The 18,986-nt window shown below is 40.8% G+C and overlaps 1 protein-coding gene across 15 annotated transcripts in view; it reads right to left on the reverse strand.

The window, feature by feature from the left end:
- ptk2aa (protein tyrosine kinase 2aa) overlaps positions 1–18,986 on the reverse strand; it is a 99,414-nt gene that overhangs the window by 21,713 nt on the left and 58,715 nt on the right. For 6 of the 15 annotated variants that reach the window (XM_036145244.1, XM_036145243.1, XM_036145245.1 and 3 more), the window contains 11 exons: positions 17,911–18,028; positions 17,770–17,800; positions 16,161–16,225; positions 15,864–15,950; positions 11,936–11,953; positions 8,538–8,594; positions 7,644–7,664; positions 4,384–4,481; positions 1,805–1,889; positions 1,626–1,726; positions 1,404–1,519 (listed from right to left, as the gene is read on the reverse strand). In XM_036145244.1, coding sequence (XP_036001137.1) covers positions 1,404–1,519; positions 1,626–1,726; positions 1,805–1,889; positions 4,384–4,481; positions 7,644–7,664; positions 8,538–8,594; positions 11,936–11,953; positions 15,864–15,950; positions 16,161–16,225; positions 17,770–17,800; positions 17,911–18,028 — 797 coding nt within the window. Of the gene's footprint in view, positions 1–1,403; positions 1,520–1,625; positions 1,890–4,383; positions 4,482–7,643; positions 7,665–8,537; positions 8,595–11,935; positions 11,954–15,863; positions 15,951–16,160; positions 16,226–17,769; positions 17,801–17,910; positions 18,029–18,986 lie in introns of all 15 variants that reach the window. The other 9 variants (XM_036145248.1, XM_036145239.1, XM_036145240.1 and 6 more) reach the window with 6 other exon arrangements.

An 18,986-nucleotide genomic window follows, 5' to 3' on the forward strand; every position in this document is an offset into this window, starting at 1 on the left:
TAATACACTTGATTCACCCACTTAATCCATGTAAGATAGTTAAGTGTAGAGCTTAAAATAACATTCATTTTGTAAATGTGTGTGTTTCTGTGTCAGTTCCATGAAATTCTCCAAATAAGTACAGATGAACCAAACAGGCTTCTTATGGAAGTCCCTCTGTCTGTTATACTGCATCTTGTGTGTGTCAAATGTCAACAGAGATTGTTAATATCTGTGTTTGATCTCATTTACCTGTCTGTTAATATCACACATGTATCAAATCCACCATAAAGTCGTGTTTTGAAATCTGAATTAGAAAGCTTTCAGGGTTCACTATGGAAGCTAAGGACGTCCTCCTAGACCTGGTCTTGTTTCACTAATTGCTTTATGCCAAGTGTAAGATTGCATTCCAACTGTATGAACTATACTAACATCTAGTTATATTCTATAATAAGCTTAAATTGCAAATAGTACCTACAAAATATTTATATCAGCTTTAAAATGCTAAATTCATTTAGCATTCAATGAGTCTTTTACATTGCCCACAACTAATTTCACAGTTTTTGGTGAATGATAAATTGATAAACTGTTCTTTACTTTCTCTGCTCATTATGACTTCTATCAGGGGTGTCTAAAGTAATTTGATTAAAAAATGATACAGATACAGCCTGACAGGACAGGCGGTGGATGAAGATGGAGATTTATTTTTATTATTATTTGTAATTAGGGCCAAATTATTGGCAACCAATTAAAATCCTCTTTCAATGAAAAATATTAGGTACAATATTTTACCCAACTTGATTTGTTTACAATGGTTTAACTTGACAATTTCTAAACTAAATGAATTAAGTGGATCAACTTAATTCAATTACTTGTTACCCATTTAAGCAATTCATTTTAGTTGGAGCTGCTTTATTTTTTAGAGTGCAATTTTGTCTTTTAATAATCAAATTTTTTGGATTCTCTTTAAGTAATAATATAGTAAATAGGAATACATCTAACCAATGACCTTTACTCAAAAGCAGAAATTCCTGGACCTTAATATGCAAATAAATCAACCAACTAAACTAGTTTAATCAAAGCGATCAAAAATCCAGTTCTTATTGCTGAGGACATGTTTTTTTTGTTATTTTTTCTATCAAACTTAAAAGATTTTGCAAACTGGATGCCTTTCTTTTAATAAAAGGTGCCACATTTTTGGTCTACAATTTTTTAACCTACAAAAAAAAAAACAATCTGAATTTATCTGGTAAAATATTGCATGCTCTATTTACTGCTGGGAAGGTAAAATAAAAATCACAATGTCAAATTATTAGATTTTGTTTATAAAAAAATAAGTTTTTTTCTGGCCCACGAGACTAAAATTTTGGATATGATCGTCTCAGATGTTCTGGGTGTCAAACTGCGGAAGTCGATGGTTGTACCTGTGCACAAAGCGTTTGCTCTCCAGGTAGGCCAGCGCTGTGCTGAGCTGATAGGCAAACAGAATGAGAGTGGCCAAGTCCAGGCTGTACTTCTTCACCTGAAGGAACGACCGCAGCTACACAACCATAAACGCATGTTAACACAAATCTCCGCTTTAAAGTGTGAAGGAGATAAATGTGACACACTTCTGTCTGTTAATGGCGCCCCGGTTCTTCGCGTACCTCTCCAAGCGTGCAGAGCTCCATGATGATCCACACCGGGTTCTCTGTGATCACGCCGATCAGCTTGACTATGTGAGGGTGGTCGAACTGCCGCATCGTTACTGGAAAAAACAAAGACAGTCGGCACTTCTGAAACGCAACAGAGAGCAGATGCGGAAAGACGCAGAGGGAGGTCTCACAGGCTTCTTGGAGGAATTTCTCTCTGACGCTGTCTGTGGTGCAGTTTTTGCACGTTTTGATGGCAACAGGTAGAGGTGGCTTGTCCTGAGGAAAATACAGAACACAACCGCAACTTAATTTAACATTATAAATACATTGCAAGCTTATGAAATGCAATGCCTTACAAATTGAGATTGGAGGAAATATTTCATATTTGTGAAGAGAGAATAGAAAACTACACAAGGATTGCAAAAAGCACAGATAAAAAAAAAGAGAACAGATTTGAATACACAGCTGATGCTGGTGAGAAGGGAAAAAAATAAACTCTTTTATTTGGAAAAAAGCAAATACCAAAAATGCATTTGGTATTTGATTAGGCAGGATAGCAAAGCCTTTTTTGGTGCGTTCAATGTCAATATGGATATTACGATTTATTTATTTTTATTCAAATGAACATATCAATCTCCAGGATATTGTCATCTATGTCACATGTGGGTTTCTACTACTTTGGGACTCTATTTAACAAGCTGAGAATATTTTTGAAATGCAAATTGAGAGCTCATGAAACTACATCTGAAAACGTCTTTAGAATAAGTTCTCTTCAGCCAAAGCAGAAGTGTGTCAGCGGTCGCCATTATAAGTGCTGTCCTGATAATGCAGTCAGTAAGGAAGGAAAAGGAGCCTGAATAAGTCCTCTCATAGCTCCTTTAGCATAGGGAGCTCGCAATGTCCTTTACCGGTGCTAAAGAGCTATAAGGAATCCCACAATCCTTTGCATGACATGTCACTGCGGACTACGATTAACAACAATGTCCGGAGAGAAGAGAGCCCGCAGTCTGTAGTTCTATTTCAGAAAGCTGTAGGCCCGGATTTCACTAGAATCATCCATGTGTGTTCCCATCGCGTAATGACGTATAAATTTATGGCTGTCCGAAATCACCACCGCAGTCTCAAGCTCAACATTTCGGATGCAGCCTAGGAATATACTGGCCAACAACTACCGGATTGCAAACAGTGAAACATTTTGTGGCCATCAACAAGGCCAAGACCTAATTGGGAAAACAGTAGAACTACTGTTTTGTTAAAAAGCCAAAATGTGTCCAACTAGCCTCGTGAGACCATCCTAATCTCGCGAGCTTTCAAGGTTTCACTCGCAGATCAGTCTGGCTACTTTCCATTAAAGAAAATTTGGAGCCGTTCACCAAACGAACGTCCAATCAGCGTTGGCTTTGAGGCGGGTTGAGGTGTGACGCAACGAGAAGATCGTCAGTTCAGTCTGAAGAACATGGCGGCTTCAGCCGATGAAACTAGCGTTAGCGTGGCTATCGAGCAAGTTTTATCGGAATTACAGAGTATTTCTTCACTGAAAGAAGAGCAAACACCGCTCTGGAGGCTTTTCTCAGAGGAAAAGATGTTTTTGCCCTTCTCTCGACTGGTTTCGGCAAGAGCTTGTGGTTGTGTTTTCGTCGTCGCTGTTAGTACGTCATATGTTTCGTTGATCTGATTGGTTTATTTGGCCCGTCTATCGCCAACATAGGCCAATCAGCTAACCAGTATTTTCGCCCCTTCCCAAAATTACTTCAACGGAAGGTTTCCAGATGGATATGCGGAGCAAATCCATCTGGCGGAGTCAGGTTACAATTTTGCATCTTTTGGCTGTTGATCTGAATGCTGGTGAAGATTCTCAGTCATCCAGGTCACGATCATTCCAAAAAAAAAGGTTAAAAAACAAAACAACAGGACTTTTTTCTGAAGTTTGAAGACGTTTGGCTTCCCATCCAGAAAGCTTTCTCAATTCAAATGTCTGGAGTAGTGTGGAGTTCCAAGCTTTATATTATTGCCCAAAAAGGCCTTGTTATGGCTTAGATAACATGCAAATTAAACCAAAACTGGTCCAACCCTTAGCACTGGGGAGTCATTGGGGTCATTGTTGGCAAATCCCTAACGACTCCCCATTGCAAAGGGGTGGACCAAGCTTGGAACTCCAGACATTTGAATTGAGAAAACTTTCTGAATGGGATGCGAAACGTCTCCAAACTTTGGAAAAAAGTCCAGTTATTTTGTTTTTTAACCTTTTTTTGGAATGTTGATCTGAAGTGGCGCTGAAGGATTTTGGGCGCAGTCCATCTTCTGACCCTACTTATGACCCACTAGTTCACGTAAATGACCAAAAAAAAAACCTTTCTCCAGGTGGCATTAGACTTGTCCATATGTGTTGCAGCAAGTTTCTGTCAAGCTGCAGCTTTTCTTACGGTTGGCACCTTACAGTTTATGTTACGCTGCTCATTGGTGGTTCCTGGATTATTTCTGATCAGTCTAACCAATTTTCCTCACATCTGAGCTGAGAAAGTTGTGTTGAAAAGGTTAAAATAGGACACAACTGGGTGTCCCAACAAGAACAGAGTACCCTAAAAACACAACCAAACTAGCTCTGGATTGGTTAATACAGATCTTCACCGCTCCTCTCTCCTCCCCTCCTAACTTCCCTTCGTGGACGATTAACCTATTTGTTCATTTTACACCGACAGCAGCACGTTTTTAAAGACATTCGTGTTTATACAACACATTTCCGTTTGTGTGTGCGTGCATTTCAACATACCGGGCAGTTGTAGACTCCTTGGTGAACGTCGCCAAACTGACCCTCTCCGATGCAGCGACCCAACTCTATCCTGTCCCTCTGGATCTCATAGTCCCGCGCTGAGAGGCAAGGACGACAGGAAAAGGAAAGAAAACACGGGGAAGAAGTGAGACCGGCACGTCCACTTGTTGTTTTTCATCCCAGACAAAAGTATTTCACATTGAGAATTATTATTTTAGACCACACTTTCAGGATGTGAAACTGCTGCTGTCTTAGATAAACCTCTAAACCCACAGGTGATAATGAACAAACATTGCTCTAAAGTTTGCAAAACTACTAGCTAGTCCCATCACTTTTTTCCACATAAATGCAAACTTCATGCACCATGAACCGAGGAAATCTTAAACAAATGTTCTACAGTATTCAAACAGGCTTTATCGTCATTCTTCATGCAGAGTAGATAATAATAATAACCTCCGAAATGAAAGCATTTTAAAAACAATCCCGAGTGTAATTTTCCTCTGACTGATAAGCAGATGTTCTGTATTTGGTACGGTCTCTGCTGGTACGTACCCCTTTCTTTGCAACAATCAGTGAGGATACTCACAAGAATTCAAAGGGAAATGCTTAGATTCGCAGCTAAAAACCGGATTACTCTGCATTCGAACTAAAGCTGACAGTCGTGTTCTGCTTCTGTAAAGATCGAGAGTTTAACTGGGGTCTGCAGGAAACGTAACCACCAGCATGTTGCGAGTATGTTAGACATTTAACAAGATACTGGCTCAGAAAGTGTAGCTTTTGTAACATAAAAGACAAAAGAAGCAGAACTTATACAGTGGCCAAAACACATTCCTTCTCAAAAGATTTACAGCAATTAATTCACGCAGAAATGAGCGTTGCTCCAAACATGAAAGAAGCCGCAGAGAACTGACACAACCACGATCGTAAATAAAGGCATCTGACAAAAGGATGGAGCAATGAGAACCAAACCACCAAAACAACACAAATACATTGCAGATATTTAGCTTCTGATGTCTAAAGCCACCTGATGTTCTCAAACAGGGATTTTTGAAGCAGGACATGGCTGTTTTCTATTTATTTTTATTATTTTGTTTGGTTTATTGGCTCTCATTGTGCAGTCTAACCACTAAATTCACAAGCACCACGAGTCAAAAGACAAACTCAATACAAAACGGCTCCTGATCAATTCGCTCCTTCGCCAGATCATCCATCAATGTTACCCACAAAGTCCAGTTAGTACCAATATTCAACCCCTTACATACCCATGTAAGGAAACATTGTGTGTCTGTATATTTCTCTTAATGTTTTGAAGAATTATCAAGATCAATAATAACAAAAAACGCAAAGCGTTGATCTTAATTAGCCCTGACTTGAACAAAGGAAGCTATTTTCAATCTCACTGAGGTATGTCGAATGAAAATATGGAAAACTCACCAATCTAACAAGTTATTGATAGGGAAATTATTGTTTTTTCTATAATATGTCGAGACATGTCTGCAATCCGTGCATACTCTGAGACAGGAAAGCTGAACAAAGTGCAGCAAGGTTGCTCTGTTTCAACCTTTTTAGTGCTCAACGTCTGTCTGTCACGGGGCAGCTTTTAGGAAATCTCAGAGTAAAGGGAAGAATCTACTTCCTCTAAGAAATGCTCATGGCCACATCTTTTTTAGTAATGCCAACCACACTAACCACTACTGTGAAATAATAAAGCCAGTTCAAAAATAGTCTGCAGGGTTCCTACTGATTTTGTCAAGGCGAAATTACATTTTTTTGAGCATTTTCTGTGGGATTCAAGCCACTGAGTCCAGCCTGTTAACTCTGAATCTGCTTGCAAAGAAGACAGGTCTTATTATCTGAAGATTTCAAAAATAAAACAACACCACGCTCAACCTGGCCCCCGGTTTTCAGTGTGTGGTCTGAGGTCGCTGCTTTATGGCATCTGGACCAACTCAGATCAGCTCCATTTCAAAATCTATAACCCACTGACTTGTAAAATAAGGAATGGGATATTCTAGACTAAATACAGAGTCTTTATAGGAGTTTAATGAATTGTGGCACCTTTATTAAATTCCTGAAAATACCAGTTTTAGTGCTTTGTTTGGCATCTCAGGCCCAGTTAAAGAACCACAGTTTAATTTATCTAGAGACCAAACGAGTAGTGAAATGGATCTTGTTTGATATTGAATGACTGAATTAAGCCAGTATGTATAAAACCAACATGTGATGTGGCAAATCAAAGCCTTCAGAAAATCTAAGAGGGAAAAAAATATCAGCTAAAATCGGTACCAGCAAAATAAAGCTTTACAAAAAGTAGAGATCGGCTGCAAAGGTTTAACTGATGCACAAATGAAAATATTTATAAATCAGCTCAAATCTGATATATAATTACATTTAATAGCAACGTATTTGTCTGAAAATTTTACATTGCAACCATTTATCATTGACCCTGTGCTAAACTCATTAGGCCCAGTTGATTTGTATGAAATACGAAATATGAGCCTGGTTCTGCTGGAGGTTTTAACTTCCCGTTAATGGGGAGTTTTTCTTTCCACTGTCACTTCATGCTTGCTCAGTATGAGGGATTGCTGCAAAGCCATGTACAATGCAGACGACTCTCCCTGTGGCTCTACGCTTCTCCAGGAGTGAATGCTGCTTGTCAGGACTTTGAAGCAATCAACTGGTTCCCTTATATAGGAAATTTTTGACCAATCTGTATAATATGATTGAATTTGACTTTGTAAAGTGCCTTGAGATGACATGTTTTATGAATTGGCGCTATATAAATAAAATTGAATTGAATTGAAAGATTAAGACCCTTTATCAAGCCAAAGCAGCTCTGAGCAGCCTTTTACTACCGGATATTATTAAAGTCAGACGACCGGATTTCCTTACAGAAGTCTATGAAAAATCTTCAGAAATTATTTCAACTGATCAGTTATCAAAGCGGGTATAACATGTCCCTAAAGTGGGCAAATGTTTGGTACAAATTCCACATTTTGTACCTGCAAAACGCAACATGGCGAAGGACCAAAATGACCAGCACCCGTATAAAACATACTAAGCATTTTTTTTCCAGGCACCAACAGCGGAAAATGAAACGTTGAAAGTGATTCCCAGACAAATGTACATAAATACTGAAGACAGACCAATATTTTTTAGTGGGTTTATTGAGCGATGAGTGGCTATACGGCCTGGAAAAAGAAAAAAACACCACAAAAGCATTTCATTGGGATATTATGAGAGAGACGGGCAGTTTTTACCTTCAACTACTCCATAGCTCACTGTGTTGGCGGTGAGGGGGGGAAAAAAAAGAGGAAGAAAGACAGATGAAGAGACAGGGGGGGGAAGGCCAGACTGCTACGTAAAGGTTAAAAAAAGCTCAGAAAACACACACACTTGTTATATCAGACATTTGGTTAATAAACATATAAAACACAGCTGCAAACCGGTCAAGAAAGCTGGACTGCTCCAGACATATCCCTGTAATTTTGGCCAAACGGACGACGGCTTGACATGAAGACGTATACAAACTCAGGGAAATATGCTAAAAGTCTGAAGAAACGCTGATTAGAGGAAGTAACCCCCGAAAAAAAAAAGAAACTAAAGAACAAAAAAACAAAGTATGATAAATATAGCAAGAAAGAAGATCACAGTCTACTTTTAAAGTTAGCCATGCAATTACATACATAAGCACTTGTAGAGGCCAAAAGCGTCCACTTTAAAAGATATTTGAGCCGAGAGCTCCAGCAGTGGTTGCAAACACAAGCACAGCGTACTCAGGGTTTTATGGACATCTGAATGGATCCGTCACATGTCTCCCTGGACCACATCTGCACTCTATGATTTCTAACCTCCGGCTAATGTCTTCGCTGTTAACAGACAAACAAAATAGCCGGACTAAAATTCAAAAGCGGCGCCCCTGACCGAATGCGGTTTTTCTTGCAGCTCATCATGCCGTCGCGAGCGTGCTTCATGGAAACAGACGTTCAGATTATTAGGCTGCGGTAAGAAATGGAAGGATCTGACAGATTTACAACGGCAACGTTAATTTGTCTCTTTAGTTTGATTCCCTTTTGGAACAGGAGCTTGATTCTTTAACATCTCTGCAGCTAAATGGCATCAATTCAAAGAAGCTTTTTGAGAAAATAACTTACTGGAGGGCATGGTGTACGTGTCCTCTTCATCAACTATCTCCGCATAGTCGTCGGTCTCTGCAAGGTCAGAAATAAAAACAGTGTGAGAAACACCAGAACTAGAAAAAAACGGCGCGGCTCACACGTGCACAAAGCTTAAAGGTGAAGCGCGTCCGGCTCAAAGCGACGCCCTCGTTGCTCCTAAACGTCCCCCTCCTGCCTTCCCTTTCTCTCTCTTTCTCACACACAAGCACTTGGCGGATCGCGTCAGCTGAGCATGTGTTGTGAATATCTGTCTGTGTGAGAGCAGCTGGATCGCAGGGAGTTACCGGAGGAGGAGGAGGAGGAGGAGTGGAGCGAAGAGCAACAAAAAAAAAGGCAGAAAGGAGGGAGAAACTGGCGCGAGAGACAAAACAGTAGAGAAAAGGTAATTTAAGATGAAATCATTTGGGGAGGCAGATAAGACGAGAGGGTTGAGCGGATGGGAGGGGGAGCCGGCGGGGAAAAAAGATGGACGGATTGGGTCGAACCAGATGGTGGCGTTTAAAATAAAAATCAGCGTGCAGACTCAGCTGTTGGAAACCAGAGTCGAACATCTGCTGCCCTGAACGTTCTCACAGCTCTGCTCAGGATTTAGCGGGCTCAGTGGGAGTCTGCCACTTTTATGTGAAAGGAGCCTGGGGCTGATTTTTTTCTCCTGAAGAGTCTCAAAAGAGCAACATGTGAAACAACAGCTAGTGATCTGTGCAATGATTTAAGCAATACACTGAAGAAAGGGGCTATTTATATGCTACAAAGAAAAAAAAAGTTGCTGCACTTTAGACCTTTCTCAAGTTTACCGTTGAGATGGACAGACTCAGAAAGAGTTAGAGGCATCCCTGGTAAAAACGTGTAAAAATAATTGCTTTCAGCACAATCACCAGCTGCATAATTAGTGGCACCCCTAACAATCTTTTAAAAATAAATCTATGACTTTCTGTTTTCCTCGGTTGTAAATATGACATGAAGCCACCAGTGAATAGGTAGGATAAGGACCCGTATTTATCTTGCCACTGCAACGAGGACAGTAAGTGGTAGAAAAAAAAATAAATCACAGCAAACAGTTTAAATTTAGGTTATACGAGCCTCCATCCTAACCGTTTACACACTGTTTTCTTACCTAAATGTTTTTTTCTGTCCCACAATCACAGGCATAAATGTCTTTAGTTTATTAAACACTACTCTGACTTTAACGGGAACTACATACTTTGGTTAAACTGGATTAATATTGAGCTTTTCTGCATCCACCAGGTGGGTATAGCATGAAACAAAAGGCAAGGCGTTGTCCTACTGGTTAAAGTATTGAGAGCAGGGTTGTCAATGCTGGTGAGTTTGTTAAAGAAAATTAATTTTTTCTCTACCTAATACTAATACTTAGTATGAAATAACATGCATAAAACCACGCACATTTATTTTAAAGCGGACATATGCTAATTCCACATTTTTAGCCCTTAAATACACTGTTGTGTATTTTGAGTCTGTAGAAGTGCAGAATATTTTAATGTAGACTCTCCAGGAGCTGTATAGACCTCTTTATATTCTTTTCAGGTCATATTTTTCAAGCTGTTCTGTTTTCACTGTTCTCTATTATGTTTTATGAACTATTATATCACAATATTAGCTGAAGAACTGCTAAACAAGGTCTTGGACTTCCAGTTTAGCTACCAGTCTCGTGAATCCGTCATCTTTATCTCTCAAAGTGATTTTGTAGTCCAGGCTGAAGGAAGCCGAAGCTACAAGTCTACAAGTCATTGGTTGTTCGTTACACCGTCCCCCAGCTTACTACAACAAAAAGCGCCTCCTTTAGATTTAAAGAGACAGAACCAAAACGAGTTGCTCTCAGACGCACCTCAGAACAGCGGTAAGAATGTGGAACGTGGGAATAAATTAAAGAGGAATTCAGAGCAGTCCCACTTTATATAGACCACAACTGAATGAGATCAGTGTGAAAAGAAAGAACTGAAAAGCATATTTCCCTTTGAAAGCTTTTCACATCTAAATGAGTTTAAATCTGTATTCGCAAACTTTAATCTTCTAAATTTGCATGTCCAAGAGGCACTTTGAGAGGTAATTAGAAATTTTAACATTTCAAAGTCGTTTAAAGGTGCAGCGCTGTCAATATGGGCCAGGCGTCTCCAGAGAATAGGCACATGCCAAACGTCCCTTTGACTTTCGTGGCCTCAATCAAGGTTCACGTCATACACCACAGTTTCTATTTCAAACTGTTGATGTAGCTGCATATTAAATCTGTTGCTTACCCAGCAATATGTAGCAGGAAAAAAAAGGAAAAGACTTTCCTAAAACAGCTCAACATACAAGTTTAGGCTGATCAGGAGTAGGAAAGTACAACTAGAAAACTTATTATTCGTATGAAATAGACACGCGAGCTAGTCAATTTGTATCAACAGTCAAATTCATCTGCTCAAAACCAACATTTTCTTATTGTCACGTGGGGAAGATGTCCGAAAGCCGAGTTGGTGAGTAGGTGTGATGTGGAGATCATTTATTGAAGCTAACTATACATAACATAGGTGAACCCTGATGAAAATCTAATCAAATTAAATTGACTGACTTGTAAAAATGTCATATAAACAATAGTATACTACATATTAGCAACACAAATTGCCTTTTTTTCCTAATTTCATGTTAACGCACAGCTTTTGACTTTACAGCAAGATTTCTAATCTGCGCAGTAAACCAGGTTTTAGGTTAAATTGGTTTGTTTTCACTGAGCTGACCACTGTTTTGCCCCACATTGTTTGGGATGCATGCTAAGCAGAGATGAACGTTTCTGTTTTGACTTGCAGGAGAGGGAATTAACATGTTGCTGTCTCCAACTCTGTGGGATTTAGCCAGCGCCTTGCAGCCCAGAATGCTCCAGCAAACCTCTCTCTGCTCTGCTCTGCTCTGCGCGTGTATAAATGCACAAGAGTGCACGTTTCGCCTTGCATGTGGCTGTCTGACTCTCTGTTTGCTGAGAGAGAAAGGGAAACCTTAACAGAGAAATTACTGGTTTACGAATTCTCCTTTTTGTGCTCTTTTTTTTGGACCACAGCAGACTTATTTAAACTTTGCGGGTATTATAAAAAAACACCCGGTCATCCACAGATATCAAAACTGATTATGAAGCTCTATACAGCAAGAAATTTTGTTTGATGGCTTAACCGTGATTTTATTTTTTTCCTACAAGGCATTTACATGAAAAAAAAAAAAAAACACATGGGTATTGTTACAGACGTGGGAACGTAAGCATCACTTCAAGCCGCACACCAAAATACACATGCTACCCTATCCCCGGAGGGTGCAGCCAGTGTGCAGCCGGGGCCAGGAGAAGAAAGAAAGAACAACACAGAGATGGATAAACAACAGTGTAACTTTACCGTCCCCGCTAAGGTCCTCTGCGAGGTCCAGGAGAGCATGCAGGAAATGGGACAGCAGAGGAGAGATGGCAGCAGGACGGGAGACAGAGAGACAGAGAGAGAGAGAGAGAGAGAGAGAGAGAGAGAGAGAGGCCAGTGGTTGAGAAAAGGAGAGGAGACAAAAAAATAGAAACAGAGAGGTTAGAGCATGACAAGTCAAAGGCTGTACAAGCTGTTAGTTAAGGTTCAAACTGTTTTTTTTTTTAATATGAGAGTTAACTTTCATTAATAGGCTACACGGCAGAAACAAGGTGCGGTCACAAAGAAACTCTCTCTGAAGCAAGAGTAGGTCGAGTCAAAGCAGGACCAATGGGATTTCATTTCATGCAACCCTTTTCAGTCCAAATAAGGGGACACTGACAGTGTCTGTCTTTCCATTTTAGCTACTTACCAAAACCTGTTTATCAGATGTTTACAGCCGAAATGGGCTTTCAGGAGAAACCCTCTGCTTAAAATACCAACTGAATGTAATACTCTTCCTATGTATTTTCCTGTTGTACACTGAACATCAGTTTATAGGTCAAATATTGACTGCAGTAACTAAATATTGGTTTTATCAGGGCTTGGGATTTTTTTATGCCCCTATATTTTTAGGATTGGTCACAGCTTCTTGGTGGGATTGAAATCTGGGGAGCGGCCAAGCCATGGACCCAACATTTAATTGTTTGGGTTGCTCACTCTAAAAACCTGGACCTAATGGAAGAGTGGCAAGACAGTTGCTGGAAGAAACCAACATTTAACTTTATGGCCTACACTGAAGATGCTAGTGCTGTGGAGGTCTGACAGTGAGCCTGAACACAGCATCCCCGCAGTGAAACACGGTGGTGGCAGTATCATGGTGCTGAGATGCTTGTTCTCCACAGGGACAGGGAAGCTGTTCAGAACTGATGGATGGAGCTAAATAAAAGTGAATCCTTGGAAGAAAACTGGAGTGCAGGTTCCCCCTCCAGCAGGACAACAGCCCAAAAACATCCAGAGCTAAATTGCAATGGCTTAAATGCATTTTTTTACTTTGAAACAATCAAGTTGAGCTTTAGATGTAAATCCAACTGAGAATTTGAGGAAAAATATGAAAATGTATGTTCACAAGCACGCCCCTTCTAATCCAACTTAAGGCTGATTTATGCTTGACACATGTCCGTTCCGCGTGGAAATGAGAAGTGCAGGCACAATGTCTGCAGCATTTCTGCTCTGTGCGGCTTGTTCTCCGAAGTAACTATATTCTCCTAGACTCTAGAGGGCAGCGTTGTGCTCATACGCTACATACCACTATACATAGAAGTAAAAACACAGTTGTTTACATAATTTTAAAGCCTCTGGCTTTCTTCCAAGAATGACGCGATTTCTCTCTCTGTTAATCTCTTTATGGGCCGAATCACAAAGATGTCTATATTTACGAACCTCTACCAAAAGGCGTGGTTGCTCGTCCGCCATTTTTTTCTCTGCAGGGTACTGTCCGTGTAGTTTTGAATTTTCCAAGGTGCTCAGAGTGAAAACTTTTGGACGCGCAGAGGGGCGTGGCAGCCAGAATTACGTAATATGGCCATGTGGACCCCGCGGATGTGTCGAGCATAAACCAGGTTTTAACCTCAACTATTTCTCCTAGAAGACAAATAAATGCCATAGTTTTAAGACATTGTAAACATTTTTGGAAACATTCATCATTTCCTTTCCACTACTCAAGATTACGCGCTACTTTGTGGTCATCTACCACCTAACAACACAACAAAACACACCAAACTTTTTTTATTTTAAAGTAACACAATGGGGCGTGGGGTGGAGTTCAAGAGGTGTGAAAACAGACATTTGAAGCTACAGGGGGGAAAAAAAAGCTACTTCCAAAAATAATTTTGACCCCGCCTGCCTTTACTGTTCAAAACAAGGCTCAACAAAGACACAGCTGCTGTCCAGGTTCACTCTGAGCTGTCCCGATGACGGCTGCCAGAACCGCAGATGGAGACAGCGAGTCACATGTTGTCCCATTCAGGGTGTCACCCAGCCGGCCCGCAAATACATCCGATGGAGACAATTACGCTTTAGGCATCTAAAACAAAACATTTTCACAAAAACAATTCCAGAGTAACTTTTTTTGAATGGACAGAGTTAACGTCTCTGAGCAGTTTAGGCAAGATGGAAGACATTAAGTGTGAAGCACCAACCTTAGAGGAGGACTTTACTTCTTTAACAAACATTATGCGTCTACACATAGGAGGAAAACTGAATTACTGAGCTCCAATGCAGTAGGTGAAAAAAGTTGACAATTAGCCAAGAAATCAGCTGATAGTATTATTAATGGGCCCTGACCAGCGGGTCAGAAACACAAAAATCCATTTTTTTTCCCCCAGTGAACGCACCACATTCTCTACCCAGTCACAGTGACCACAACACTCTTCAGTGTTGGTGCTGTTCATGATCGAAGGAGCCTCAAAATGAGCTCATTTCACTATTAGAGGTTTTAAAAACAAAGTCAAGGGGAAGCAGAGATGCAAGAAGTAGAACTGCACAATTAATCAACTCACAATCATCACCGCAGCATTAACGTGTGCAATTATGTCAAATGCAAAGGCTCCATGCATGTTTGAATCTTTGTAACAGGGATTATGACGGAGCGGGGCAGGCAAAACCAAAAAAAACGCTTTGCATTGGAGAGCTTTGAAAAGTTATTCTTTTGCCTAAATGCTGTGGGCTTCCATTGTGGCGCTTCTGATTGTTTTTTGGACAAATGGATCAGTTTCCAGGAGACAAAAGAAGCTGAAAAAAGTCAGGAAATCACATCTGAGTAACGCAGGAAAAATGGATTACAGGAGATGAGTGGAAATATTTACTCTAGCACGGATTAGGTCCCTCAAACAGCTAAAGGTGAGAAAATATAGATGTTTTCGGCTTCATGAAATAAGCCTTTTTCCTTCTGCTTCAGCTGCTTGTTCAGTGGATTTTTTTCATGTAGAGCGGTGAGACGTTTGTTTTTCCGGGAATGCGTCTTTAGCATCTTTTAACTTTTTTAATTTAGCTGCCTAGTGTTGAAATTGAGTCTCGTTGAGGTAGAAAATAATGTTTCTATCATTTAGACGAACCTCTCCCCGTTAAGTGGATAAACAATATGCATATATTCATAAATGTATTATATGTGTTACTGATTTTTCTGATGGAAGTGCTGCTGCCCTCGGCATGGAAGGAGCGCCCGGGTAACAGGGCCTGCGTCTTGCCTATTTAATATAAACTGTAATATAAACACTAAGGGTTTTTTCTTTTTGAGCAAATTGCCTAAAATGATTTCATGCGAGTGTGAGCTTTTATGGTCAAATCTTCCCTGTGGAAATAATCGGCCTTAACTCCTCATCAGCAGGAAAATGGAAGAAACTAAGTACTGCCTTGCAGCTATTAGTTACTGGGCACAATGGCACACGACAGAACTTAGTTGTAACACCAGTAGCTCGCAGGTGTTTTAACCTTTGAGTCTTTTTCATGGAGCTACCAGCCAAAAACAACAGGGAGCAGGTGGAAACCGAATGTGATCTACGTGTCTTAAATTTAAACGAAAGTACGTCGCCACTACTCGTAGCATATAGGCTATTGGCATGCAGTAAAAAAAAAAAACATTTTACTTTTCTTCATAGAGACAGAAAGCTCAAAATATTCTTGCCAAAAATGATTTTAACAGCAGTCTCCTTCTGGACCAGTAACGGACTATAAATAAGGCAACGAAACATGAGATTTTCTGTATTTTCCATAAGTAATGAGGGTTACGTTCTTTATAGGTCCTAAGTGCCTATTCTGTGTCTCCTCTAAGTCCAAGAACCACGATGGGAGGGTCAGATATTTCACTCCGCCACATCACAATATTATGCACATGCTCTTCTACTTAGTGTCCAATAAGAGGCGGTGATACCGTTGGGCGGCGAGTCGGCACAGAAGGTAAAGGGGAGGAGGAAACGTCGTGCCCTGGTTGGCTTGGGGGATGTCGATGTCACTACATCTTTAGCCAATCGGGCGAGGGGGGGGGGGAAGAGGACGATAGAGTGAGAGGAAAAAAAACAAGAGTTGAATGGGTGTGAGGAAAACAAGTAAGGAGGACGGAAACAAAAGTCAGCGGGAAAAGAGAGGAAGTCTCTACGGCGTGTAAAAAGCAGATGTTGGGAGGAAATGGAAAGAAGATATGACGAATCGGTTGGTGTTTGTGTCTTACCAGAGACAGAGATCGCCCTCACTCCACTCCGCACTGCCTCCAACTTTTTCTCATTGTTGGAAAGTCTGAATTCAAACAGGAAAAAGGAGAGAACAGCAGATCGGTCAACATATAGCCGACAACAGAAAAACGTTCCCGGTACTAGAAAAACGATCCCGAGCGACTCCGAAGTGAGCTCATATAAACAGATTAAACAGCTGCAACATGTTCAAGCTCCCACACGCGGCTCACTGGAGTGGAAAAAGGAAACCGTGACTATGACTCGCTGTGGACTAATCCTTACGGTTTCTCTGCTGCGGTCTGCCGCTGTGTGTCAGCTCAGCTCCACTAAGGTCCTAACATCACCGACTGAGTGAGAGGAAGGAGGAGACTAAGAGTGTTTAAAGACCCAAAGTGGAAAATATTTGGCTTCCTGCTTTATCTCCTTATTTGACCAAGGAAACGGAGCGTGGGGGAGAGATTTAGGTTGAAAAGTAAGCAAAACTGCTCATGTTTGAAGTTCAAGAAGAAGCGGTGAAAAGTGTGCACCGTGAAGCCTGGGCAGCAAATAAAAATCTGATCTCCCAAGAGCTGGATCATTGATTGAAGTGTAGATAAAAGCAAACTGCGATTAGTGGAACATCATTAACCTGCAAAGAGCCTTTCTGCACAATCCTAACTTTTCCCCTGAAACCTCCAGAGTAACTATTTATGTCCCAGTTTTAAAAAAAATCAATTCAAAAATTAGTTTGTTTCAGATATTTTACAGTAGTCAGGCTTTAAATGTGTATCTAGCAAGTAAATGGTGGATGGACGGCTGGATGGGAGTAATACAGTAGTGTCTAAAAAATAAGGGTTCCTCACAATTTTGTCATGTAATTTAAAATCCAACCAGGAAGGTTCATGGGAGACATTTCTCCAGTGTTCAGGAAGGGTGGATGGATTTGGGTGGAGGCAGGGATGTAAAAAGACGGATAGGTGGACGGATGCAGTCAATTAAAAGTCAGCACTTTTGAAGATGAGAAGACAAGCTGAGTGCTTCTGAAGTGATGATGCAGATGGGCTTAAATCAAGAACATGTAACAGTATGGTGCACTGTATTGTGTTTTCTTTGGTTTATGTTTTTTCTAAACTAATCTGTATTTACCAAGATTTGTTTCAGTTAACTAGAGAATTTGATTCAGTTTGCATCATCTCCTGTTTTTCATTGGTAATACGCTATAAAATGCAGGTTATGAATAATCCAAAAGTATCTTAATGGCTATTTCTGGAAGACAGGAACTCCCGTCTTCTTGGGAAACACCCTTATGTTCTCTGGAAAAGTGTTGAGACACATTCAGCTTTTAATGCTCCAACACATTTGTTTCTAGTCCAATGCTTTTAAAGATAAATTAACACAAAACAGACTCTGATGTTGAGCAACACTCATCCCCCAAGGAAATATATATTTTTCAAAGCACTATTTGCCAATTTTTCTGCAGAACAATAAACAAAAACCAAGCCCTTTTCATCAGTTGTGACTTAAAACAATGATGTTAAACAGACTGATAAACCTTCAGGAATATTATCTTTTATCACTCATGTGAGCTCTTCACGCTTTGATGGGAGAACATGAGGGATTCAGACTTACTTTGGGATGGAAGGCAGAGCTCTCTCTCCCTCTAGAGGAGAAAAGCACACACTGCGGTCAGAAACATGGCCTGAAAGGGGCGTATCCGATCCTGATCTGCTCCGTGCAGGTCAATATTTCTATGTGGCTCTTCACGCCTACCTTTTTGTACTCTGACAATGAACGAGTGGGTTTCCATCGAGACGAGCCGACAGTAACCGTCGATCAGGTCAGCCAAGTTTTCCGCCGTGGTGAGCGATGCTGTCGTAACTGTGAGAGGCTGCGCGGGGAAACACAAGAACGCAAAGGGCGGGGCTGGTTACACACTGACATTATCTCACAATGGGAGACACACACACACACACACACAATTGAGTAATACACAGAAAGTTTAATCCAGCTGCCTGTTACACCAGAGAAAACTATGTTCTTACAAATCCAACACTTCATCAACAACCATCAATAAACCAACAAAGACTCAAGTTAATCAAAGCATTGTTCAGATGTTAGGCATGGAGCCAGAGGCTTTTTTTCCGCATTACTGAAGCGTAAAACATTTCATTTGGGCATTTTCATTCGGTAGGGACAACCATCTGCGGTTCAGGAATAATTTTTATGTAAGGACACTCCCGCTGTTAATTGTGCTGCCGCCCTTTTTACCAGCAGGACAGCATTTAGTCTTCTGTAAGATTTCCCAAGGTTGGAGCATTCAGTGACCGTTCCTCTTTGGACAATCTCTCTAGCATGTTCAAACCCACGTTCCTCTGTTAATTTCTCTCCTCCTCAGCTCATCCCACAAGTTTTTCACAGGATTTGAGGTTTGAGAACTGAGGTGGCCACGGAGGAAGGTCGATGTTTGTGAGACTGGGACGAATGCACAATACCAGGGTCCTCAGGGCCTTTGGGGGAGAAACAGACCCGCAGCATCATGGATCTCCTACCATACCTAACAGTGAGCATGAGGGGCTTTATTCTTCCGTTTGTTTTACCCCAGACCCACTTTGAGTGTTCATTGTAGAAGAGATAAATCTTCAACCTTATCTGAACAAAGCCCACAGTTCCAGTTAAAGTCTACAGTGGAGATAAAAAAATGTACACGTTTACTTTTGTGATGGTAGGAAAGGCGAGCTGCGAAAACAGCCGGCTGGGATGGAGATAGCTTAACATGGCTCTTATGGAGACTTGGCTGTAGTTCTCCCAACGGTGGGTGGTCGAAGTAAATGTTTACGTGTCTTACC

Source organism: Fundulus heteroclitus, chromosome 13 (assembly GCF_011125445.2).
Source record: "Fundulus heteroclitus isolate FHET01 chromosome 13, MU-UCD_Fhet_4.1, whole genome shotgun sequence".
Lineage (NCBI taxonomy): Eukaryota > Metazoa > Chordata > Actinopteri > Cyprinodontiformes > Fundulidae > Fundulus > Fundulus heteroclitus.